Source organism: Anopheles cruzii, chromosome 3 (assembly GCF_943734635.1).
Source record: "Anopheles cruzii chromosome 3, idAnoCruzAS_RS32_06, whole genome shotgun sequence".
NCBI lineage: Eukaryota > Metazoa > Arthropoda > Insecta > Diptera > Culicidae > Anopheles > Anopheles cruzii.
In genome coordinates, this window is record NC_069145.1 from 36824047 (window position 1) to 36848966 (window position 24920).

The 24920-nt window shown below is 50.2% G+C and overlaps 4 protein-coding genes and 1 non-coding gene across 5 annotated transcripts in view; 3 read left to right on the forward strand and 2 right to left on the reverse strand.

The window, feature by feature from the left end:
* Positions 1–13788, forward strand: part of LOC128272871 (mpv17-like protein) — a 71068-nt gene extending 57280 nt beyond the window's left edge. Inside the window, exon 3 of the mRNA XM_053010754.1 lies at positions 13049–13788. Coding sequence (XP_052866714.1) covers positions 13071–13622 — 552 coding nt within the window. The 5' untranslated portion in view covers positions 13049–13070 and the 3' untranslated portion in view covers positions 13623–13788. The remainder of the gene's footprint in view (positions 1–13048) is intronic.
* Positions 12499–12571, reverse strand: Trnak-cuu (transfer RNA lysine (anticodon CUU)). Its single transcript has one exon. It is a non-coding gene; the product is annotated as a tRNA-Lys (tRNA).
* A 68-nt stretch (positions 13789–13856) lies between the features above and the next one.
* LOC128274148 (uncharacterized) lies at positions 13857–14261 on the reverse strand. The gene is made up of 2 exons (XM_053012253.1): positions 14165–14261; positions 13857–14105 (listed from the first exon to the last, which is right to left on the reverse strand). Exons 1-2 carry the CDS (start codon positions 14237–14239, stop codon positions 13857–13859), a joined length of 324 nt encoding a protein of 107 aa, XP_052868213.1. The 5' UTR covers positions 14240–14261.
* A 463-nt stretch (positions 14262–14724) lies between these two features.
* Positions 14725–15375, forward strand: LOC128273791 (protein UXT homolog). Its single transcript, XM_053011831.1, has 2 exons — positions 14725–14762; positions 14844–15375. The coding sequence occupies exon 2, from the start codon at positions 14851–14853 to the stop codon at positions 15298–15300; it is 450 nt and encodes a 149-aa protein (XP_052867791.1). The 5' UTR covers positions 14725–14762; positions 14844–14850; the 3' UTR covers positions 15301–15375.
* A 465-nt stretch (positions 15376–15840) lies between these two features.
* Positions 15841–21018, forward strand: LOC128271353 (zinc finger FYVE domain-containing protein 9). Its single transcript, XM_053008839.1, has 4 exons — positions 15841–16093; positions 16151–19872; positions 19948–20109; positions 20178–21018. The coding sequence occupies exons 1-4, from the start codon at positions 15967–15969 to the stop codon at positions 20337–20339; spliced, it is 4173 nt and encodes a 1390-aa protein (XP_052864799.1). The 5' UTR covers positions 15841–15966; the 3' UTR covers positions 20340–21018.
* Positions 21019–24920: the final 3902 nt, after the last annotated feature.

The following is a 24920-nucleotide window of genomic DNA, read 5'->3' on the forward strand; positions in this document are numbered from 1 at the left end:
CTCAGGCTCTCGGAAGCCAAGAGCCAACGTTGGGCAATACCGGGCCGATGACGTAAAATCTTAAGTCCTTGGCCCCCCCGGCTTCCAGTTCGCCGGGTAGGCCTGGCAGTTCTCTCATCTTCAAGAGCTGCGCAATCTTCGGAACTGCCACATAAATGATATCGGCAAAATCGATTCTGATTTCCCCCGGGGGCCATCGAGCCGCTACGGAGCAGCCACTCCACGCAGGTGGTTCCGTGCCCTGGCTGGGTTGGACTGGGCTCTCTCTCTCTTCAATACTCTTTAACATCCGGCGGCCCCCGGGCCGCCGATTGTGGCAGCATTTCGGACGGCCCTTGGACGATTGAATTATTGATCTGCCGTTGGCTGGCGTTTTTCTGGCGTGCTCTCCTCCTTTCTGTGCTGCCTCATATCGTTCCCGGGGGTGGGGGTGGGGTTGGCAGGCCCATCGGCTGGCCCCTTTTCCAAGCGCGGGCCATCATCGATCTTTCCGGCTGCGGAACCGACAACAATGGCCGGGCATTTGTTTTCGCCGGCCAAACAGTTTTACAAGCGGAATCGATTACTGTACGGGGGCAATTAAAATCGATTACACACCGCAGCCATCCCGCGGCCCCGCAAGCAGAGTAACAGCAATCGCTCCGCTCGTCGGTTGCCGGTTGGCAACACCCGGGGCCCGGACCCGGCCCCCTGAAAGGCGCCGACCGTGGATCAGCAAATAAAACTATTTATTGAAATCAATTCAAACAACCCACACGCAACGAGCGCTCTGGTCAGCCATTTTGGCAGCGCTCAGGTGAGGCGCAAAAGTAAAATGGCGCAAACAATGCCCACGATTACCGTCCAATTGACCGATTCGGGTAATAAATATTGTGCTGCAACTTCTTTGGCTCCGGCACTGGGCGCCCTATCTCGCCCCGTTGGCGATTGCAAATGGCGGCAAGATATGAGATGTCTGATCGGCCAGAAAACAATAGACCGTCGGCACACTCGGCACACTTCGAAAAGGCGGTATGATGGGTAATTAATGCCGACGCAGAGAGGTCTTCGCAATTGCGGCGCGGTGTCGATTCAATTTGCAAGGGCACCCCCGGGGAGGGAAAGGCACTGGAGTCAGATTGGTCAATACCGATCGTGGCAGCTACGAGTCGAATCAATAAACTTGGAACTTTGCGATACTGACATCCTTTCACCCAGGAAGCGTCCAGCGTCTTGGGCTGGGTATTCTGGATTTTTTTGCAGATGCGCCGCTGATGGTCAATTACTAGGGTGTTCAATAAGTTCGTATGGTCGGTAACAAAGGGCGCTGCTACGAGCCTAATTTTTTTTTTGTTATATTGGTACACTCTTCATATGAACGTATGTGAAGTTTCATTTCAATCGGTCGCCTTATTTTTTTACAAGCTATTTAGTATCGACGTGTTACCGTATTTTTACGTACTAGCCTTCAAGACGATCCATGTAAAAACGTTAAAAAACAGACACAACACCAGAAATGGAAAATATACAGAATATTGTCCTTAGCGACTTCCATCTATTTTCAGACCCAAATAAATTATGCGTGAAAAGCGTTTTTCATCAAATGATGACGTCATAACAGCTGTGGAAGCGTATTTTGAAGCGTTTATTGATCCCTTCCAGTTTTTCACTCCAGGGATGGAATTTATAAATTGGAGTCTCCTCGGAACAAGTGCATTGATGTTCAGGAAGGCCATACTAAATAATTCCCCATAAAAATGGGTGTTTTTCTTATCGATCATATGAACTTATTGGCCAGCAAAGTACTTCAAATAGTTTGGCGCGGTCTCGACTCGAGCAACGCATAATCAGCGTAGCAGACAAACATTGATTTAATCAACCGCCGCCGTTGGCAAACACGCCTAATTACTTGCGCTGCCTTCTGATTGGTGCACCACCTTGGCCAGACCCAGCCCAAGCCGCAAGGCCCTTCCCGTGAGCGCGTGTTACGCGAAATGGATTTTCCAAAAATGCCAAGCCGACAGGGCGCGATAAATCTTGCGCACAAATTGCCAGGCGAGCACTTGTCCTCAATTCGACCGACCGACCGACCCGACCCGTCCGGTCGGCCGATCCCGGCCAGTACGCGCCCATTGCCCACGAACACTTCTTCGCGCGACTTCTAGCGTCTTGGACGTCCAACTTGGACGTTTTGAATGAATCTAACAGATTAATCAAAATGACAGCGAAATAGCGAACTCCGGACCGGGGCAGCTGTTGCTGTTGCCTGTGCCTTCGCCGAGTGTTTGACTAAATTTCCCGCCCGCCCTCACGCGCCCCTTAAGGGCTAGTTTGTCATGCAAAATAATTTCCACCGCGCAGTGCCGCTCGCTGGACCTAATTAAGTTCGCGAATCGCGATCCCCACAAACACACGCCGCCGGCCGGCCGGCTTCTATTGCGTACCGGACCGGCCCGGTCCGGCTGGCCCGGTCGTTATGGCCCCCGAGGGCAGCATTAGTATGGGCGAGATGGCGAACGCTTTCGTCACTCGGCGTCGGTAGCGCCGCGGCCCGGGGCCCTGCGTGCCGGCCGTTGCTGGCGCTGAAATTTCTCGAGAAATAAAAATGATTATTAATCATGTTTTCTGCATATTAATGGGAACCATTTTCACACTTTGCGCCAGGGCCCAGGCCGCAAGACGGTGCGACGCCGAGAAGCGCTCAGACAGAGAAGTTGGCCGCACGACGCAGGGAATAAAACTTCTCGTTCTTCGTTCGCTCGGTGTCCTCGGGCTGGCACGGGGAGGTATTTGGAACAAATCGTTTCTCACCATGCACATTGCCGAAGGCGAAGGCAGAGAAAGATGTACGCGTTTCGGACGAGCGTGCAATGGTGAACCTTTTGTGATGCGGAAAATCCTTCAGGAACGCCCCAGATGAATGCAGAAAAATGGGCATGAAATTTGCAAATGCTATGTTCCGGGATGCAAAATGTGCGCCTCAGTGAATTCGCTATTCGTAACGGTCAGTCGCAGAAACTGTCACATGAATGTCTTCCTGCCAACGCTCCAGCCTTTCGTGTCTCGGTCATCAGTACCTTGGGTACTAGCTTAAGCAGAGAGCTGAATTGAGACCGAGACCGAGTTTAACGTTAAATTCACGCACGTTATTTGGTCGGCAATGTGAAAACTCATCCTCTACAACCTACAAGGAAGTATTCCAACTGTCGCCCCTTTAGGTTTACCTAACTACCATCTAGTTCTAACAGAATCAAGCCGTCGGGTTAGATCTTGGCAGAACCAGGTGATCCATTTCTTGTCACAGAAAATTACTCCAAACATCGACCATCACCGCGCACTTTCTCTTGATTTTCTATTGAGCACATTGAGTGTGGCATCTAAGAGTCTCCATGGGACTTAGGTTGGGACTTAGGCTAAAAATAAATTAATCATTTTTGCATGATTTTCAAAACTTTATTTAAAATTTTTCCGATGATCGGACTTGCGGTAAATATGCACTGTTTTGTGGCAAAATTTGATTACATTTTTAAGGTTCACAATGCCTCTCTCATACAAGTCTTGGGCGTTATTGTATTGGTCGAAAATCTCGATCAATCTATTTTCACAACCTTCTCCTGATCTCAATTTCTTATCACTCAGGAAGTTTGGAATGCGAGAAAAAGGCTAATCGCTTAGTGCCTGCTCTGGATTATACGGTGAATGCATTAAAATTACCAATTTCGGCCGTTTCTGGTCAATCGCTAGCTTTAGACGGTCCAGTTGTTGGCAGTAGAGATCTGATTTTAGTGCGAAGTGTTAGCTTGTACAGGGTGCGTAATCATGACAGGAGATATTAAAATGTTAGATAACTACGCCATTTTTCAGTCGATTTTAGAAAATCAACCATATTCTAAAACGTTAGTCTATGCCGTTTTAGTCAAAGATAGATTTACGCAAAAAAGCGTGCTGAAATTTCAGTTCTGAACAATTGAAAATAATCGTTCAACTGTGAAAACTATGCGTGCTTATTGTTGCCGAAATTCTTCTGACTTCTTTCTGTGGGGCTATTTGAAGAGTAAGGTGTATGCAGCTAACCGAAGATCATTGAAGAACTGAAAACTAACATCACAGTCTAGTCACAGTTTTTGTGTGTCTAATGGAGATGATCAATTGAACGAAATTGTGTTCTGAGTAAATTATCTATATGCGGCATTATATACCCTAAATAAACACGAAATAATACTGTATAATACTGAAAAACGACGGAGTTATTCAACATTTTAGTATCTAGTTTAGTTTTTAGTATTTAGTTTAGCATAAACTTGAAACTGTTTGATCGATGTTTTACGACATATCGAGATCATCTACCGAGAAAATAATGGATTGCTTTTCTGCCAACCTAATACATTACCTTGTTATTATGAGCAGTCGCGGAGGCCACACAGCCCTGTAACTCGTAGTGAATAAATGAATAATGATAATCAAACCTGATAAGTAAACACACGATCGGTACCTAAAAAATGTGCCCTACTTAAGACGTCGCAGCAAAGAAGGGTGAGCGTTGGGTGCATCATCTTGGGTTGCGTAAAGTGTTTCATCGAGCGTCCACTCGGCCACGTAAAGGCCAATAAACCGATTACATCCCCGTGACGAGTGTGTGGCTACCACAGTTACCGCTGGTGCAATTTCCGCGCCTCGATTGTTTTGTCAACAATCGATACGCAGACAGCCCAGTGTTCATTCATCAGTCAACGTCGCTGGCCCGGGCGGCCGTAAACACGCCACATGCGGTAAAAATAAAGCTCATAAACTGGCGCAAAATTAAACACCCGTTGCGGGGCAGAAGGATCTCCAGTGCGGCGGTGGTCGCGGCTCTTATCGCTCCAGTCCCGTGGCGCGCGCTACTACACTTCACCCCGCCTGCCGACCATGTTCCACCCACTCAGGGGCTCCCCCGGTACTGCCTGCGGGGCAGTAGGAAAAAAAGCGAAAGAAAATACTTGACCGGACCGCTTGAGTCACTTGAGACGCCCGCCGCGCTGAGACGGATTGAGCCGCCGGCGCTCTGCCGCAATCAGCTGATGACGGCGGCGGCGGCGGTCAGCTGTTACGCGGCGACCGTGCGACGATAATAATCGTAGGTCGTGTCGTCCCGCCAGTGTATCGGAACCGGGGCACAGATCCCCGCCAACAGACACGCAGCAGATAACAGACCGCCGTGACTGCCACTTTTGTTTTCCGTGGTGGTCGGCGTTGGGGCTCGTGACAGCGCTAGGAATCTAGTAATTAACGGGCATCCAGCAGATGGCCGCAGATACGGCGTGGCGGTTGGTTTTATAGTCGTCACGATGCGCGCACCGGTTGTGGCAGCTTACGCGAAACGATAATGTATGCGATCACGCTGGGCAGCAGCCTGTCGTCGTCGCGGGGCCTTCCCGTGGATCCGGTTTTTGCATCGCTGCGGTTCTATGCTAATCCGATGCCGGTGACAGAGAGGGGTTAGCTAAATGAGTCGTGATTGAGCGAGACAAACACAGACGGACGAGCAGATTGCAACCATTTTTTTCTCGATAACAACCACAAATTAAAATAAATTGTGTTCCGTTCTGGTTTTTGTCTGTGTCCGCTATGAATAGTAATCAATTACCATTACGAGTCACAGTCACAGACTAATGTGTGAAGCTACGCGTTTCTAACATTGTTGTCCTTCACAAATTCCCAAAAGCGTGCTTTTATCGTCATTTCTAGGAACTCATACTGGGGGTTGTTCAATTAGCTTTGCGCTTCAATAACAGAGGGTGTTTCTAATAGCATAAATTTATTTTGTTATGTTGGTACACTCTTCATATGAACGTAAGTGACGTTTTATTTTAATCTACAAATTCGTTCATTGTTTACAAGCCATTTAGTGTTGTCTTGTCACAGTACTTTTTTACAACGGAAAAATTCAAGTATCATGCAGTGATTGAATTTTTGGTTTTGAAAGATTTTAAAGCAAAGGCCCATCCTTCATCCTTCCTAGCAGATTTTCAGCGTTGTTGTACAACCCTTAAAGACGATCCACGTTAAGGACGTCCAAAAACAGAAACAACATCTCAAATCGTAGAAAAAATACAGGACATGGTATTAGAAAATCGTCGAGGAACTGAAAATCCTTTTTCATTAGGACAATGCACAATGCGTGTCACAAGAACATATTGACACTGGCAAAAATCCACGAATTAAAGTTCGAATTGTTGGAGCATCCACCGTATTCACCATATTTGGAGCCCATTTGTTTCCAGAGCTAAATAAAATCCATGCATAGACAGCGTTTTTCGTCAAATGATGAGTTCAAATGATGGAAGAGTATTTTGCAGCACTTCCAGATTCTCACTTCACGGATGGAATTCATAAATTGGATTCTGTTTGGAAGAAGTGTATTGATGTTCAGAGCGACCATAGTGAACAATGAACTGTATTCCAAACCATAAAATTGTATTGTTCTTATCGAAGTGTAAAACTTAGCCTGGTAACTGTTCGAATAACACAAAATCGGTGTGTTGTTATTTCGAAAAAACATAGGAATTTGCGAAAAAGCGCAACAAACTTACATTGCGTAAGCAGAGCTTCTTGGAGTAAAGCTGCTTCAGTAAACAATTCTGGTTGGGAATGTAGGCTACAAATGGTCAAGTGAAACATCCTGGGTCAAGTCTTTTGGGTGCCATCGCCAATAACCATTGGTTTCCATCTTCGAATCCGTTCGTCAACAACACTTTTCGCAATATTTAAATACAAATTCTCCGGCGCTCAGCATACTCAGCTCCGAGCTCGGTGCTTCGCCGAGCGGCCGTGTTTATCGCACAGCTCGTAGCAGCCGTAAACATTCATGGGGGCATAAAATTCGAAAATATCACTTAAAAATCATTTAAAAGCGAATCAGCAATCAGCCCGCGCGCCACTTTGTACCCAGGCCAGGCCAGGCTCGGTGCAACGGAGCCGAAACGCCATTAAAAAAGTGAAGAAGCCCACGAACGCGCGGAAAAGATGCTAAAAGGGGCCAGCCAGCCAGCCAGCCAGACGTCGAGAGCCGTCGGAACTGTGCCAGCGGGCTCTCCGCAGAAGGCGCGCATTCGATTCGCACCTTCGGCCAGAGGACACCGCGGCACGCTCGTAAAACCAATGGTCTCGCGGTTATCGTGGAGACCTTTTGCCGACGGTTGCCGATTCGATAATACGCATCATTCTGGTTCTTAAGTCGCGTCGGGGCACGTCGAGCCTGGGATCGCCTCGTTGGCCCCTGGGTCGTCCCGGGCACCACACACGAGCATTAAACATAATTAATTTTATACCCCATAAATAAGGGCGGCTTTCATAAATATTGCAAACTCGCACTGCGCGCCCATCACACGGGCCGGTCGGGTGCCATTTAAATTCGTTAAACTTTCGACATGGACCACGGCCCGTCAGCGCGGGAAATGCGCTATTCGCCATGCCATTCGGATCCCTTTCGGACCGTGAGCTGATGAGCTGTAAAACCTCGAGCCGCCTGGTGCATCATGATCCGCTGCACATCACTCGGCCAACCCGGACGAAGGCCAGTCACGGCCACTCGAGCCCGTCTGGCCGATTTCGAAATTACCGCTTTTATTGCTAACGTAATTATAACATCCGGAGGGCCCCCGTGACTGGCGCGGCCGCCGATCGATATGATTACGGTTCGAACCGAGGACGGGCTTCCGTTTTTTCCCCTGGGGTGGCCTGTTTGCAAATTACTTCGAGCCCGATTGGGTTCACAACCTCCACCCGGCTACCGGCCGCCGACCTAAACGTCCCATCCCGCCCATTACCCACCCGACGGCTGATAAAATTTGATGCCTTTTTAAACTGCTATGCGAATTCCCCGACGACGACGACGACGACGCCGCAGTGCCGGAGGGACTAACGTGTCCCGGCATCGGTTTCCCCCCTGCCATTCGCGGGTTACGGTTCCCACCTGCAGATGAAACTAACAAACCCCTTTACAAGTTGGCCGCCGCCGATTCGAACTCCAAAAGCGGTTCAAACGTGAACGCTGCAACATGGACGCTAATGGAAAAATCGACTCTCTGGGATGCAGGTTGATTGAATGATTCATTTTTATCTAGCGTGTGTGAGCGGGGCATGCGGAACACCGGAACCGGATGGGTAAATAGACGCAAAATTGCTCCCCGTGTGGCTCACGGACTTCCGGGAAAACTTCATCCCATTTCAATTCTTCGACCTGGGGGGGCTCATTTGCTATCCCAGCTTCGGTTCCATTAGCTTCGGCTCGTCGCAGCAAAACATCGATTTTGATTCAAAGCTATACACTATAGGCATAGACTAAACCACAACGTTAGTGAAGACTAAACTATTCAATGTTGGTTCGCATTTCCACTAACGTTGTCAATGAAAGTTACAAACCTGCTCCCGACGTAACGGAATAAAATCCCGCAAATTCGTTTACAGAGCGTCCCGTCATGATTTTGACGGTGCTTTGATGTTGTCGTCTGAAGTGAGCTTAAAATGAGGCAATAAAAACAAGTGACCTCCGAACACTTTTTGCGCACGCATCGCCGGGAAACAATCCCTTTTAATCAACTTTCATACGCAAGGCATCATTTGTAGCAACAATTGAACCATCATCTGCTGAATGGCCCTGCGTTTTTTTTGGCTGGCATGCCAATGTTTACCACCCCATTGTTTCGCGCCGTACCCTCATTTGTACATCGGCAATGAGGCTAAAAAAACAAAATTCCTTCAACGATACCTTGGGTGCAGTGCAGCGCGGCCCGTGCGAAGTGCACTGTATCGATCAATAATCAGCCGCACGGCGCAATGCCCGCCGTTCCGTGCTCCAGCGGCAGCTAAATAATCCCAGGTAATTTATGATATCACCCCTCGGCCTCCCCGCCACAACGGATCAGCGAGCGCACGTGATCGTGGGCACCGTTTTAAAAATATACAAGCCGCACCAATGCAGGCAGCTGCTGCAGGGCGTGCGGCCGTCAGAACAATTAATTCATCAGCTCACATGATTAATTGTGAAGCCATGCGCATAAGAGCGTGCACCGCTGCACAGTGCGCCACGTAGCATGGCACACACACAGGTGACAACGCACGTTCCCCGTTTTTCCGACCGTCCCCCCCTTTTGCGCGTGATGAGCGGAAAATCTGCCTGGGGATTAAATGTGCTAAATGATTTCGGAGTGTGGAACCGAAATGGTTTCGGGGACATTAAAATATTCGACAATGTAGAGTTAGATCAATAGAGCGGATAAAACAGCTAATCTTATTTGCATTATACGTAACCGAGATCGAAAGGATCCCCATTCGAATCTTTATTCAGTGAGGGAACGGGACACTCAACAGCAAACTACTGTGGCAAGCGAGAACAAGTGTAGATCAAAAAAACAGAAGATTTAACGAAATACGAGGATGAAAACGCCCCTTCAATAAAATCTTCTTTATTCAATCAAACATCAATCAAAAACATTAGATAATTTAAGGATATTGCAGGAAATATTGCCAAACATCGTGGTTTTATCATAAGGACCCTTTCTAAAGTCCTTTGGTATTATTCTGGTCTTTTGTTTTGATTAATTTAACTCTGATTAATACTGCTAAATTGAGTAGGGTGTTCTCACATGAACGGCAGGTTCATGAACGGCCACATGTACTTCTGACGTGTGTAATGCTGCATTATCATGGTTTTTTTTCTTTTAAAATGGACCAGGCCATATTTATCACTATCCTTTTCTAGAGTGAAACCTTTACCAAGCAGACTTGTTAATTCATGAAAGAACAGAATGACTGAATGAATCACTCCAGAGCAGCTTTTCTCACAAAAAGAGAGGTTTCAAAGCATGTCGATTAAAATTCCGTTCTTTTTTTTAATTGGCCTTAGTTAGGAGAAGATTTTTTTTAATAAAGGGAAAATTTGTTTGCATTCTATAGACTACGCCGAATAACACGAAGCGAAAGGGAGTTATTTACTTCCTGATTTTAGCGAATTGACGAATATTTTAGGCGGAGGGAAAATAGTTTTTGGAACAGATATGATACGTTTATCAACTCGTTTTGTTGATGATTTCTTGATGACGATAAATACGATCTTCGTTTTCATAACCCTTGACTACCGATAACCGATTGTTGTCTGACTTTAGTCGAATGTTTTTGCAGTATCATTGGTTGTTTCACCACTAAAACTCATATTAATAACCATCTTTCAAAACGTTCAAAACGTTACACTAAACCAAGGTTGCCATGCCGTGGTTCTGGATTGACTGCTACACTTTATCATCAAATATTGTGAGCATTGCCATTATCCTTATTGTAGTCCTATTAGGACTTTAAATTCGCTAAGCCTTTTAATGAATCAGCCGTTAAGTCTTGACGTTGAACATTCGCTGAATGAATGAAACACCTGCATGAATTAGCAAATCCATTCCATCTCGATGGGCACCTAAGCGAACGCTCCACGAGGAATTATCAGACATGCCAACTCGCTACTTGTTAATAACGCGTTAGTTATTTTCCACCATGGGGTGATTCGTTTCCATGGTTTCACCGAGTGTCGGTCCGTCTATTTCCCAACGAAATTCCCCAATCGCGAAATCGCGGCAGCTAATGAGCCCATTTGTTATTAGTTTCATCTCATTTGAACCGAACCGAAATCAAATCAATCGAAATCAAAGCCCGATTCAGGCTCAGGGTTAGTTCCGCGCTTGGGCTAATTCGGAAAAATTTGCATTCACAATACGTCATAATGAAAGTGCCACATTCAACCAATTTCGCGCGCGACAAATACGATATTGCGCCAGCTGCCAGAAATCGGATTATGATGCCGGGGCGGGCCGGTGGGCCACGGTACACGGCCCACGCACCGACAACATCCGCCAGTCGGTCGGTCGGACACACTCATCCATTTCAGTTGACCGAAAAAATGCAAAACTGTTGCCAATGCTGCCAGCGAGCCACACGCTTTCACGGCCGAAATGTGACCGCCCGCGTCCAACGGCGGAGAAATCGGCGGATGTACCGGCGTCCTGCCCCGGCCGCGAGTGTGACATGTTGCAGTCGGGTGTGAATGCGTCCGTCCGTCCGTCCGGGCGGCCAGCGAGAGCAATGGCAAATATGTAATTACCGGTGCTGCGGCGGTCACCACCATCAACGTCAACGTGCGCTCCGTGTCCTGCGCGCCCGTTTCTCGCGCACTGCATCACTTTATGGAATGTGCCATTACGAGTTGTGTGTTACATATTTGTCCGTCTGTCCCCGAGTTACCCCCCCACGCCGGCCGCTCCGCCGCAAGGACCGGAGTGCGCGCGAGGCGTAAGATGTATGTAGATAAATAGATCGAATCAGTCCGGACAGACAACGTTGGCACAGCTGCACGTTGTTGTGATGATGTTACCGCCCCGCACCCCGCGGCCCGCGTCCCCGCGTCCCGTGGCCTTCGACCCCCGTTATTAGTGCTTTTAGTGTTGTTATGTTCCTCTTTTCTTGCGGCCAAAGTCGGCACGTTTCCGCCGCGGCAACACACGGCGGCGGCAATCACGTGGGGTGTGTGCCGCTGCTGCCGGACGTCGGCCGCTGACGGGCAGGCAGTGGCCACCGCTGTTGGCAGTGGCCATCGCTGCAAACCCCCGGTGTTGGCACAGGGCGGGATACAAAATGGCACACCACCCAGTGCGGAGAAGGGAAGGTGTAATTTTCAGCGAATAACGATCGCATTCAAAAATGTCCACGCCGTTCGAAGATGTTTGCCGCCGCCACCGCCGATGCATGTTCAGTTTCGCAGCGAGCTAAATAATGCAAAACACTGTTCCGTTGGCACCGGCAAACAGCGCGGTGCCTTCTTCTGCACCGCCGTGTGGTGGACGGTGGGCGGGCGGCCGGGCCTGTCGAAGTATGTCCGGGAAGTGGAAGTGGCATAAGAAGTTCGTTGCTGTGTTCTGAATAATAAATTATTACTTCGATAAGCACAGCGCAAACACGGCGCACGGTGAAGGGACCCGTTCCGTCGCTCGGGTGGGACACGATTGGTAAACATTTGCATACATAACAAAGAAAAAGAGAGAGCCAGACAGAGAGAGAGAGAGAGGGCCAACGAGCATCGTCCCAGATCGGCACGCAAGTGGTGTGCCGACCAGAGCACCTACGAGTACGGTTCCCTTCTAAAACCAGGGCTCAGAAAGCGGCAGAAAAGTCCGGCGCACACGGAAGTTCCGAACGGGCGAGAAAACACTAACCCCGGCGGGGCAGATAACGGCGACTGCATAAATTAGAAAACTTTCCAACCCAAAGTTGAAGACAATGTGCAATTATTAAACCGCTCCCCGATTGGCGAAGGGTTGCCTCCGGGAGCGCAAGCGCTGGCCAAGTTTTCTGCCGGCCGGCCGGGATCAATAAGGACGAATTTAATTTTCCGCCGTTCGCCTATTGCAAAAGTTTCCACATTCCTGTGTTCGGGGCATAGAAACCAGCGCAGGAAGCTAAGATTGTGGAAATAAAAAGAATAAAAGAGATTTTCAAATCCGCCCAACGTGGGGCTCGAACCCACGACCCTGAGATTAAGAGTCTCATGCTCTACCGACTGAGCTAGCCGGGCACATGCAATCCTGAGTGTCTAATAAGCATCAAAAGCACATACCACACCGGGTCAGAGTCTCCGGGTTTCTCTCGCGGCGGAGCTAGTTACATAATTTTCATTTTCATTCGCCTTCGCGTGGGGCCGAATGCCACACAGGCAGGCAGCGGGTGGCCTTGAACTTGTCCCGTTGACCGACAGATGACGGGAGGAACGGAGCCACGACACACGGTTTTGTGGCGGCGGCCTTTGGCAGTAGCGCCGTGCTCTGTTTATATGCACACGGTTCTGTCGCTCGAGTCGCGCCACCCGACGGCGATTGATGGCCCACTTTAACTTTATTGATTTTTCGTTACGTATCTCAGTGTCAAGGTCACGCCGCCACTGACACGCATCCTTGCGAGACCGCTTTTTACGACGACGTTCGCGGAAGCAAAGTGTAACCGCCCGGGTGACTTCACCGACATTAACGTTTTTGCTTTGGTTTCTCTTTTCCAGACCTTCCCTCGCTGCCGACAAGATGTGGTGGAAATACATCGTGGAAATCACCAACGAGTACAAGATCCTGCGGGGCATGATTTCGTACTCGGCGCTCTGGCCCCTCGGTTGCCTGATCCAGCAGACGGTAATCGAAGGCAAGCGGCTGCACAACTACGACTGGTCGCGCTGTCTGAGGTACAGCCTTTACGGAACTTTCGTTTCCGCCCCGATGCTGTACACGTGGATGCGTTGTGCAAACATTATGTGGCCCCGAACAGACTTCCGGTCCTCGCTAGCCAAGGCGTTCACCGAGCAAGGCGCGTACGACCCGTTCGCCATCGTGTTCTTTTTCTACGGAATGAGCTTACTGGAGCGAAAGCCGCAGCAGGCGGCCCGCGACGAGGTGGTGGCCAAATTCTGGGACACCTACAAGGTCGGATTTTTCTACTGGCCCGTCGCCCAGACGTTCAACTTTTCGGTCATCAAGCCCAAGAACCAGATCGTCGTGGCTGGCTTTTTCAGTCTAATCTGGACAACGTTTCTGGCGTTTGTCAAGACGAAGGATAAGCCTCAAGCAGTAGCGGTGCAATGAGCGGCACAAGCTTTTTTGGTAGTGTAGTGTGAACGTGTCGGGAACACGTTAATTTAGCCGAAACCGAAACCGAATTCCGTCCTTGTTCGAAAGTTGTTCGCGGACGAAGTAGCAAAAAAACGAATTGTGTTAATAAACCATTAACGTAGGGACTACCATCCCACCGAGTGAGGTATGTGCTGTTACTATCGCTTACACCCATGTTAGCCTATTTATTGCACAGATGAAGAGCCGCTACATGACGCGTCCAGGCCCAGGAGGTTTCTCGGCGTGTCGTGAAAGTTTTCGATCGCCCGACATTACCTGTTCGGCCAGATTGTTGAGCAGCACCGGAATGACTTGCTCGCCGATGGAAATGACCAAATCGGCAATCTTCTCCACCCGTTGAATATCGCTGATTACGGGAATGCTGGATCGGCTGTCCTCTACCGATGCGGAAACTTGGATACCATCCGCAACCACGTCTCGTTTGGAGCGCTCGATCTGCAAGGCGAAGGAGAGTGTTTCAACGAAAACTCGAACAATGATTCACCACCGCTTACACTACGCCCTTGTCCTTTATTGGCCATGATGGCCACAATGACCAAAAGCAGCACGATGCACTTGCGCGGGATCATTTTTCAATTGTAAGGTCTTTGCGTTAGAGTGGCCAACGGGCTGGTGACCGGTTGGTGCTTTTATACAGTTCCGCTGTAATTTTGGTCACAATGCACACAATTTAGCAGCGAGGCTAGCGTAGGAAAGAGTTTCGAAAGACAAGTATGTTGGCGTGCTAGTGTATTATCAATTTAATGCCATTACCATAATGCTGCGGCGATTACGAACGTTCGGCTGTTTCGTGTGTAAATACAATTAGTTTTAATTTGAAAACCTTCAACCCTTTTGAAGCGGGTTGGAGATTTTCACCAGTTAGACTATGACTTTTATCGTTTCTAATTTTTCGCTTCGAGCGCGCAAAAACTGCAAGTTTTGTGATTCTTTTAAACGAATCAGTTGAACAATTAAGCATTGCAGCCTTTTTGGCGATTTTGACCCCGGCTTGCGATGTTTTCTGTATCGGCGATGTTTCATTGCGATGTTTTCAACAAACGTCAAATGGAAGGTAAACAAACAGCTGGTGCGACGCGAAAGGATCGCAAGGTAAAAGTATGATTTTTTATGTATTAATTACCCTTTGAAACGTAATTAGAATAGATTAAGTCAAGTTCCTTTTGTTTGCAGCTCACCAATGGCTTCAAAGTTTGATATGTCGCCGGAGAACCTTGAAAACTTTGTGCACGAGAATCTAAGAGAGGACCTCCGCTTGTGTGAAAAGCAACTGAATGAGCTAAATGCCGAGATTTTGGAGTACGTGCAGCTTAAGAACATGATCGAAACGATTCTTCAGAGCAAATCCACAGCGGAAGGCTTCAAGACGCGTGTGAATATTGGTGGCAACATGTTTATGAATGCCCGTGCCGATAATGCGCAGAATTTACTGGTCGACGTTGGATTGAAAACTTATGTTGAATTCACCATCGAAGAGGCTCTTCGGTACGTGGACCTGCGGATCCGGGTGCTGACGAAAAAGGCCGACATTGTTCGCGATAAAAGCATCGAAACGAAAGCGCAAATCAAACTTGCCCTTCTAGTGATCGGCGACACGAATCGATTGCATGCCTTGCAAAGCGACCGGTGAACAAGGCTCCGTGTTGCCAACAGGTAAAGGAACGTCCTTAAGAAAAGGGAAAGGGATGTCCTGAAGTGATAAATGATTAAATTGTAAAAATAAAGTTGAATAAACCATCAAAAATAACAAAGGCAGTTTGATTTTCATTTGACACAAGTATCTGCTTGTCAGTTTTGACAGCCGCTTCGCTGTCAAAATAAGTTCAGCGAAATCGGTGAAGGTCGCGAAGAAGAAATAGAAAATCATCATCCCCGTCAAAGGAAAAAGGCGAATTTTGCACAATACCGATCCCGTTTGTTCGTCGTCGTCAACGGGGATTGCGGTAAATATCGTGCAATGGTTGGCGGTCCAATTGAAACTTTTCACCCTTAGCCGTACATCAAAGCGGAATTTCTATGCAGTTCCTTGGCGCAGTTAATAATGGAGCATGTAAACAAGTGACTCAGAGGAAGACGGCCACAACAAGGACCTTGGTGTTGATTAGCAGAACCACAGAAAGGCTGTGTCGGTTTATGCCGTAGCCCGTATGATTCGCTGCAATACCGACGGTGATCCGAACCGGACTGAACCCGTTTCTACTTAGGACAGTTCGCGCAGGAAACACGACCCTTCGTTGGAACAAATCTGCCAGTGATCACACCACGGCTCGGGTGGGTTGTGTCGGTATTCGCAACTATGGACCTGGTAGACATTGACAAAGTGCTAGATGACTTGGAATTGAATGAGGACGATGGCCGCAGCAACTGCCAGGGAACGGTTGGTGAGCCAAGAAACAAAGAACGCTACGCAAAATCTTCCACGGGTACGGTCAGCGGTCCCAAGGTTGTCTTATCATTCTAATGATCTTACTCTTTTGTAGACACCAGACCGGCAATTAAACGCGGAACGGACTCATTGAATGGAGGCAAATCGGAACCAACCCCTCCGCCAGTGCACGAAAAATCAAAGTTGAAAGCAAACGTGGTGAATGTGGCCACGGTATTTTCGAGCCTCAACGAATACGTCAACGCTGGCGGCACGGAACTGGGCAGTGGGAAACTGTCCGAAAAGCGCGAAATCAAAGAGCTGAGTGTACCGACGGAGCGCAAACCGCTTCTGACGCCACCATCAAACTCATCCATTTCGTCGGATTTGAAAACATCATCGATTGCCGGCAACACATCGTCGGCGGCACTGTCTCCGCAAACGCAAACGTCTCCAGCTTCTTCACCGGACTCGTCGGCTACATCGGCCACCTCGTGCTCATCCCGTGGAGGCTCCTCGTCCAGGTCGTCGTCCTCGGCGTCATCGTCTTCTTCTTCCGCATCGACCAGCGATGCGGAGGAGGAAAATGGGGATGGCTTACGGAAACACGTGCTGGCCAGAGAGAGCCACACGCACGAGAAACTTCCCGAAGAAATATCCTCGCTCAGTGAGGAAGACTATGTGCTTGGTTCATCGTCGGTGACCACACTGGCTACAACGAACGAGGGAGGCAAGAAAGAGCTCGGAGGTCCAAGCGATCCGCAGGACACGTCCGCGTTCTCGTATCGCAACAGTCTCTACTCGGACACACTCAGCAATGATGTGATCAATCTGGAAGGCATCTCGTCGATCTCCTCGATCGTGGCCGTCGATCTGACGAAGAGTGGCCAAGGCGCTGGCGGTCGCGAAAAGCCCCTCGCTGAGGGGGCACCGGTGGCGAAGGATGAAATCGAAACGGAGCAGGAAGACGGTGAACGTCCGGCCAAGGCAGCGGCCGGTGCAGAAGGTGAGGTACAGAAACCGATCGTAGGATTTGAATCGACGATGGACGATGTGTCCGACACGGAGCTGGAGAGTTATCTGCAGGAATTGGAAGAGTTTGACTTTCGAAGTGTTAACGTGGAAACGGTCGCTTCACCGAAACTTGGTCCGGAACCCAATGCAACCCCATGCCAAGAGCTTGTGCCCGAGCCTCGGCCACCGGTTGTCGGTGATGAAGCGATCCCAGTGAAAGATCCTGTCGAACAGACCAGTATCGACAGCCGCAGTGATGATGATATCAGTCCGGGATCATCCCGAGGGGACAACGATGAAGATCTAATTTCCCAAGCTTCTACGCTGGAATTCAACGATCTAGCGATGGCCGCGGCCACGGCAGCTGCTTCTTCAGTGATTCCACCTCCTGACGCTACCGCACAGGTAACCATTCCGGATCATCCCGGTGACATTCAGGATGTTATGGTGCCGGTGGACACGGAAGAAAACGGGGACTTCCCTCTGGACGAGGACGGTAGTGAGATTCGATTCATCGATTGTACGGAAACGGAATCGGAACGACGTGTGGTGATACCAGAAAGTGACGTTAGCCGACGGGCTTCACACCCCGAACGCCCAACTTCGCTGGAGCTGGCCAGTACGGTAACGGGAGAGAATGGGCCACAGGACGGGCAGGCACAGCTCGATAAACCATCCTCTCCGGGCCACACACCACCCTCGTCCCACGGGATCGAGTGCGATCCGGGGCTAACGCTATCGTCGACCAGTTCGGATGATTTTGCAACCTCCCTCGGAGCGGCCGATCAGCAGCACGATCCGCACGCGGATGAGATCGCCATTCGAGCCGCGATGGCCGATCCCATCCAATCGCCGTTGGCCCCCCCCACGGTGATTCCACCGACGCTCGTGCCGCTGTTAAGCTCCGCCCAGGCACAGCTCGGAAAAGTGCAACCATTCTGGATTCCGGACAATGCGACCAAGTTCTGTATGCAGTGCAAGCAAAAGTTTTCCGTCATCAAGCGCCGCCATCACTGCCGGGCGTGTGGTCAGCTTCTGTGCTCTTCCTGCTGCTGCCTGAAGGCGAAGCTCGAATATTTGGGCGACGTCGAGGCACGTATCTGCCTCGAGTGTGACGTGATACTGAGCATCCAACAGCAGCAGGCACTAGAGGCGGGCCAGATCGGCGCCGGCCCCGGTGAGGTGGCATCCGGCTATCGGCAACCGAACCCCAACAATCCGATGGAGTACTGCTCTGTGATTCCGCCGCTCCAACAGGCAGCGGCCACTGGTCAACCGCAATCGCCCATCTCGGTCATGGTGCCGGTCGGAGTTTTGAAGAGGGCGGGAGCACCACGGAACGTGCGCAAGGATAAGAACGTCATCTTCAGCGATGGCATCCGACCTGGCTGTGATTTAACGGAACTCGATCAAAACTGGGACGCAGTTCCGGCGCGAACGTCACCACCGCGTACCCGCAAACCGAACCGCGTCCAAACACCTCCCGGAGTTGAGGAGGATAGCGCTCCGGCGGGTGTTAGTCTGCTCACGACGTCCCTGATACCGCCGGAAGATCACAAACTTCCACCTGTGCTGAAGCGCATCAGTCCCACGGAGAGCAAGCTGGTGGAGATCGAGAATGATGCGTCGCTCATCGAGGGCCTGCGGGAGGTCATGTTAACGTTTGCGGTGCAGAAGAACTTTCACGTGTACGTGACGATCGTGGAACTGGCGTGCTGCACCAATCAGACGGTCGTCAACTTCACGACGCACGGCTTGCAGTACGTTGGACAGGACGAAGTGATCATTCTGCTCGAGTTGGGCGATTCACAGACCCTGCCGAAGGATATGTTTGTGCATCTGAACGAGCTGTACTGTGAAGCGGATCGGGGCAATATTATCACGGAATTGGGCTTCTCTCCGGCGCGGACAAACAGCTTTCTCGGCTCGAAAAACCATGGCGGCTTTCTGTATGTGCGACCCACGTTTCAGTGCATGAAGGGACTGATCTTGCCCGAAGCACCGTACCTGGTCGGCATCCTAATCCATCGGTGGGAGGTGCCGTGGGCAAAAGTACTTCCGCTGCGGTTGATGCTCCGCCTCGGAGCCCTCTACCGGTACTACCCGAGTCCGCACGTGAGCGTCCGGGAACGGGAAGCCGTGTACGTGGAGATTGCCCAAACGATTGTGAATCTGTTTGCCGACTTCCGTCACTTTAGCTACACCATTCCGAGTGTCCGGGGGATGGTGATCCACATGGAAGATCGCAAGACAAGTATTCTGATTCCGCGCAATCGCTACGAGAAGGTCGTGCAGGTGGTAGACGGTTCGAGCGAACAGTTACTGGCTGTCGTTGGTAACTTTAGTAAGGTGGCCGATGGCCATCTGGTGTGCCTGCAGAACACCGAATCGGGCTGTCCGGAGGCGACACAGTATACGACGCAGGCGATCAACATCGACGGCAAACCGCAGAAGGTGATGGGCGCGATCTTCCTGGTGCTGAATGGGTCGCTAAAGCCCAACTCGGGCCTGCTCGGGAAGTCAACTATTGTGGAGGACGGACTGATGGTGTACATACCGCCGGTGAAGCTGCAGCTCGTAAAAGAAGCGCTGAAGGCGATGAAGGACTACCGGATCGTGTGCGGACCGAGCGATGGGGACGAGAGTCAGAATGAGGTGGTTTCCATCGAGTGGACGTCGAACGACTTGAACTTTAACATCGGTGTCACGTCGCCTATCGATCGCAAGCCGTTCGACGGTGTGCCGAGTATACGCGTGAACCGAGGAACAGACTACTCCAACGCGAACCACATTATCCGTTGGACGGAGGTTTTTATTTTGCAGGTAAGTCCACGAGCTTCGTGGCATCTCGGGGCGCGCAAACATTTCCTCGTTTCCTCGTTTGCATTCCTCACACAGGGAGACGAAGAATCTAACCAACCGGGAGATCCCATCAATATGTCGAAGCTATCGGAAACCATCGCCAAAACGGCCTGCGTAGCATTGGTCGCTTTCCTCGATCTCCTAGCGTCGAACGGACACACGAAGATCGGGCTGCGTATCAGTGCTAATCGCGATCAGGTAAGCGAAGCGTTGTCTATGGAAGCCCTGAACATTTTGACTTGTAGCTCCTTTATCACCTTTTCTAGATGTCCTATGTGGCGGGCAGTGGTGGAAACAAGCTGGCGCCACTCTATTCGAATGCCCTCGGGCAGGAGGTGATGGTGATGCTACAGCGGCAAGTCAGTGCACTCCATCTCGATCAGCATGACATCGTGATCGAGCTAATTTTTCACATTCTGGACAAATAGACGTTCTGATCCGATAGGCAAAGTGGCCAAATATGTTGTCGCCAAACCAAACAACCAGCGGACAGGAGAAACCATAAGAGCTAATCCGATTCGAAACAATTCCAACCTCGGTTTACGTACGCCCCCCTTTTGTTATAGTTCCGTAGGGCCGTAGGGTAGGGTATTGCTACTGAAAGAGCCATTAAGAATGGTTTTTTGTATGATTTTAAAATTTATTTTTACCTTGGTGAGGCCGCAGCAAAGAGTGAGATGCGATCGTGGCCGAGAGACTGCTGTAAGGAAACGGAAACAGATTAACAATTCGGTGGCCAGTAGTTGAAGAGATGAGGGTCCGCTCCGCTGTGCGGGATTGCTAAGCATCCCAGCCTCGGGCAGCTGTGGATAGAATGCTGAACGTACACACCAGTAGCATACCGTGAATATATAGTGTCTAAAGAGTATACATTAACATAGATATACATATACATACACACACACACACATTATATATATATAAATATATATATATTTCTATATAGTTAAAATTATTGAATTGACGAAGCAGCAGAAAAGCAACTTTATTATGCCGCCATTAAGTGGGGCAATGAGGAAAAGGATATTTATATTTGATTTGGGCGTTTTAGCGCTAGAAGGCAACTCTCCAGCACGGCAGCAAAAGGGCGTATTGCGATAGAAAGTTACTAAACCCGTAAACGTTGCAACATGGTAAAAGCAAATATACTACTCGCGCACACAATTGCGCACGATGGACGTCCGTGTGGGTCTCTCACGTGGAGAAAGAAACGGCAAGCGCAAGCGCAGCGCAAGTAAGTGCAAGTTTGACTAACTTCAACAAAACGATTCGTGTTTTAAGATAAAAGGTCATCAGGTTTAAACCGCCGCGGCTTCAGATTTTGAATTTGGTGTATCACATCACTTCGGTTCATCTTCTGTCAGCCAGATGGCAGCACAATCGCTGCAACGCCGGTCAATAAAACACCGACGGAGAAAAACATCGCCAGAACATCGAATGTTTGTTGTGTGGTTCGAATCCAAAGTGTACGCTGTGAGTTATAATTGCGAATGCACTGTAAACTGACACTGGGAAATTAAGTGGTACATTTTGGTACAAAGAAATAGAAATAAAAAATTTAATGGGAAAATTGAGGAAAAATGAAAATAATGGTGAATGGTAAACTCGGTAGGTTGATGGTTCCAGATTGATCCTTGTATTGTATTCGCAACGTAGTGCTGATTTGAAGTACTATACGAGGGGCGTTCAAAAAGTAATGATAATTTTGCATTTACGCGGGCTACATAAGTCCGATTTTCGATTTTTTTGTGGCGATAAGTTACTACACATATCAGTGATTTATGGTGAACAGTTCGGCCATTTTGAGTAATCGGTCAATTTTTGACAGCTGTTTAGCTTGGACAAGATTTTACTCATCTAATCACCTAATGACCTAATGAAAAGCGCGTCGTGAAAATACCAGATCTAGGAAGTTTGAGGATATTCAGGGTAGAAATGAGTGGAAACGAAATAACGTGTGATACGGATAGCGAATCGATGTTTTGTGACTGGCATTTACCCTATGCATAAAAAAGGAGGTAGGTTAGTGTGTAGCTCCTATAGTTGTGTATTTCTTAATACTGTTTATCAGGAATGATTCCGGAGTGGAGACCTCAGGGACCATCTACTTCAACTCCAGCCAGATTCAGGTCTATGCAGATGACATACGTAGGTATTATAGACGAGAACAAAGCCTACTTCATGGTGGCACCACCATCAGCAACCCTACCAATAAAACATGAGAGCAAACGTGGGGCTGACGTATACGTGACCGGTGAAGTCGTCTTGAGCTTCACCTATCGATGGTCAAAGGTTAGCACTCACAATGACATTACTGAGGAGATTCAAACTATTGTGTCAGCAGCCAACAAGTCTTTCTACAGTCTAAGGAAACTACTTCGCTCACATCGTATCGAGACGGTCGAAGCTGGAGTTGTAGAGAACCATTACTCAATCCTAGTACTCAAATACGCATCTGAGCATTTACTATTGTTCCATGTCCATAGAGAATAGTACTACTACAAGATAGAGCATTCGTCAGGTATCGTTTCTTTCTTCGGCAAAATAGATCGTGGACTGCTTGGGCAAAGAAGATTGTACTGAAACTAGTTCATTTCCTGGTTAATTCCATTTTCCTGACTTGTGTTCCTACGTCCTTGTGATGGGCATTATTATTAACAACAAAACCTAGCCATTTCTCTATTGTACGAATCGTTCATTGCATCAGGTCATCGCGTACTATTGTGTGAGTCATGATGGAGCAAAAATGAGATGAAGATGGAGTTCCGTCCGAAGGTGTTCACTTTTCAATTTCGCTGCTGTCGAAGGTGCAAAACTATGACAACGGGATCACCGCCCCGCACGGAACCATATCTCCCCTTCAGTAAATGGCGCGATCGGCATCCGAGTACCGAGAGATCGTAGCTTCTGCCTACATAATTACGTCAACCATAAGGCGTAATTAACTATCGGCCGCGCCCGCTGCCACAGTTTGTCCCTAATCCAGCCATCCACAGTCCTACACGGTTGCGCTGCCGGCGCAAAGCCCCGCACAGCGCGCCCTTTGGCGTAGCGAAATGTCGGCAATGCGTTATGCTGCGTTGGCTGCAAGTCGGCGAAGATCGATCTATCGTGCCCGGCCCGGCCCGGCCCGGCCCGGCAGCAGCCTCCTTGAGCCGCATTCCAGCCAATCACTCAAAAGTCGTTTGGAGAGTGTATGCAATCCATTTGCATATCATACGCCCGGCCCGGCGCGAGAGGGTGCAGCTTAAAACTTCTCTCGCCGTGCTCCGAAGGGTGCTGCTCCTTGAGACCCCCCGCCTTGGGTGGGGTCTGGGGCCTGGGGGAGGTTTTGCCACTCGTAAGAGCTGCCGCTGCCGCCGCTGCTGCCATTGCTGCCTGTTTTTCTGTGCGGCAACGATCGCCGATTGCTGTGGCCGGCGCAATAATCGTAGCAAACAACAACAAACAACAGCGCAACAACGCCTAAAAGAACCACAACAACCACCACCGCCACCACCACCAAGGCAGAAGCGATGCCGGCGCGACAATGGCGTCGCGTCCGGGCATTACGAAGATAAGCGCTGGCGGGCTGGCGGGCGGGAGGGCGGAAGAGGAAAAACAAACCCAAACGGGGCCGGAAAAATGGAACCGCGCATTACAAATGACGTACCATAAGGCGCAAGGGGTGCAGGGGGAGGGGGGGGGGAAAGGGGACCACCACCGCGCACACTTTCGCTCCCTGCCCAGTCCGGTCCTTTCGGCTCTCGGTGGTCGCGGCCCGGCAGACCGCTCGTGAACGGTACTTTTTATTATTAAGGATCATCGATCTCCCCGCGTGCGATCGTAACGGTGGTTCATTCTGTTGGCCACCCCGCGCCCCGCGCCCAGATGACGCTGCCCCTCGTGACGGTGGCCGCCGATGACGACTTGGCGCGCGCGATGATGGCGCGCGATCCGGAGTGCCCCGGCCGGCAGACATCGCAAGAGATATCGAATGTTTTATTGGTACAACCGCCCGGCGCGGCCGGCCGGCGAGAATGTAGCACGCCGGCCGGAAAGGTGACGAGCAGGTCGATGGACGGCGGGCAGGCTGGCTGGCCAGTTAGCGCAGATGCCGTTTGGTCCCCGGGAACAGGGAGACCTCGACACGATCAACTCGACACGAGCACGGAGAGAGAGACCGGCAGTTGATGGCCTGCGCGAGATAGTGCGGCCCAACACCCACTCGCTCGAGGGGGGTGGTGCTGGGGCTGGCGGGGGGACCCATCTTTGCTGGAGAAATGAGTGATTGTCACTCCGACGGGGTCCGTGGCCGGTCCGATTGCGATAGGCTTTTCTCCTAGCCCCGGTCTAGGAGCATTATGCAAAATGGGAACGCACGGCCTGCCGGCCGCCCGGAACGGGGCACGATCTTCGCCGCTCCGGACCTCAACTTTGTACCGGACCGTGCTGCCGCCGCCGCCATTAGGTCGACTTTCGACCGGTGCGGTGTCCAGCAGCCCGCTTCGACACTCTATCGTGCGCCGCGGCCTCAGTTCGCCGGCGTGGCGCGGAAATAAATTAAAAGCCGATCCTCGGCCAGGGCTTCGCCATTTATGACTGCTGTTCGGTGGCCGGGCAGGATCGATCAATCTTCCGGAGAGCTTCCCCCGGACTCCGGTCCCGCTATCGGTTGCGCTAATCGTTGGCCGCGCTCTCTCTCTACTCGGCCTGGTTGCTGCCACGGAGCGTCTCCGTCAGAGCTGTCCAGAGTCCCACGCAGCAACAACAACAATACTCTCGCGTGAGTCTACGCTAAGCCACGGGCTAGGGCAAGGGATTGGGGATTGCATTGACACTAATGTACGGTTGACGCTCTCTCTCGGTCCGGCCGGGCTAATCCGTAAACAGTCAAAATGTCACTTCGAACAGTGGCTTCGGGCAGTGGCTGGTGGGCGTGCTGCTATCTCAATCATGCGGCAAGGATGCGTTGGTGGACCACCGCAACCCCTTGAAGCGTTAACGAAGGACCTCTCGCGCGCTCGGGG

Bases quoted from the DNA above. Each gene is read 5' to 3' on its own strand.
- LOC128273791 (XM_053011831.1), top strand. From the start codon at position 14,851: ATGGCTTCAAAGTTTGATATGTCGCCGGAGAACCTTGAAAACTTTGTG.
- LOC128274148 (XM_053012253.1), bottom strand. From the start codon at position 14,239: ATGATCCCGCGCAAGTGCATCGTGCTGCTTTTGGTCATTGTGGCCATC. The intron at 14,106-14,164 runs GTAAGCGGTGGT...TTCGCCTTGCAG, and splicing joins ATAAAGGACAAGGGCGTAGT to ATCGAGCGCTCCAAACGAGA.
- LOC128271353 (XM_053008839.1), top strand. From the start codon at position 15,967: ATGGACCTGGTAGACATTGACAAAGTGCTAGATGACTTGGAATTGAAT. The intron at 19,873-19,947 runs GTAAGTCCACGA...TTCCTCACACAG, and splicing joins CGGAGGTTTTTATTTTGCAG to GGAGACGAAGAATCTAACCA. The intron at 20,110-20,177 runs GTAAGCGAAGCG...CACCTTTTCTAG, and splicing joins TCAGTGCTAATCGCGATCAG to ATGTCCTATGTGGCGGGCAG.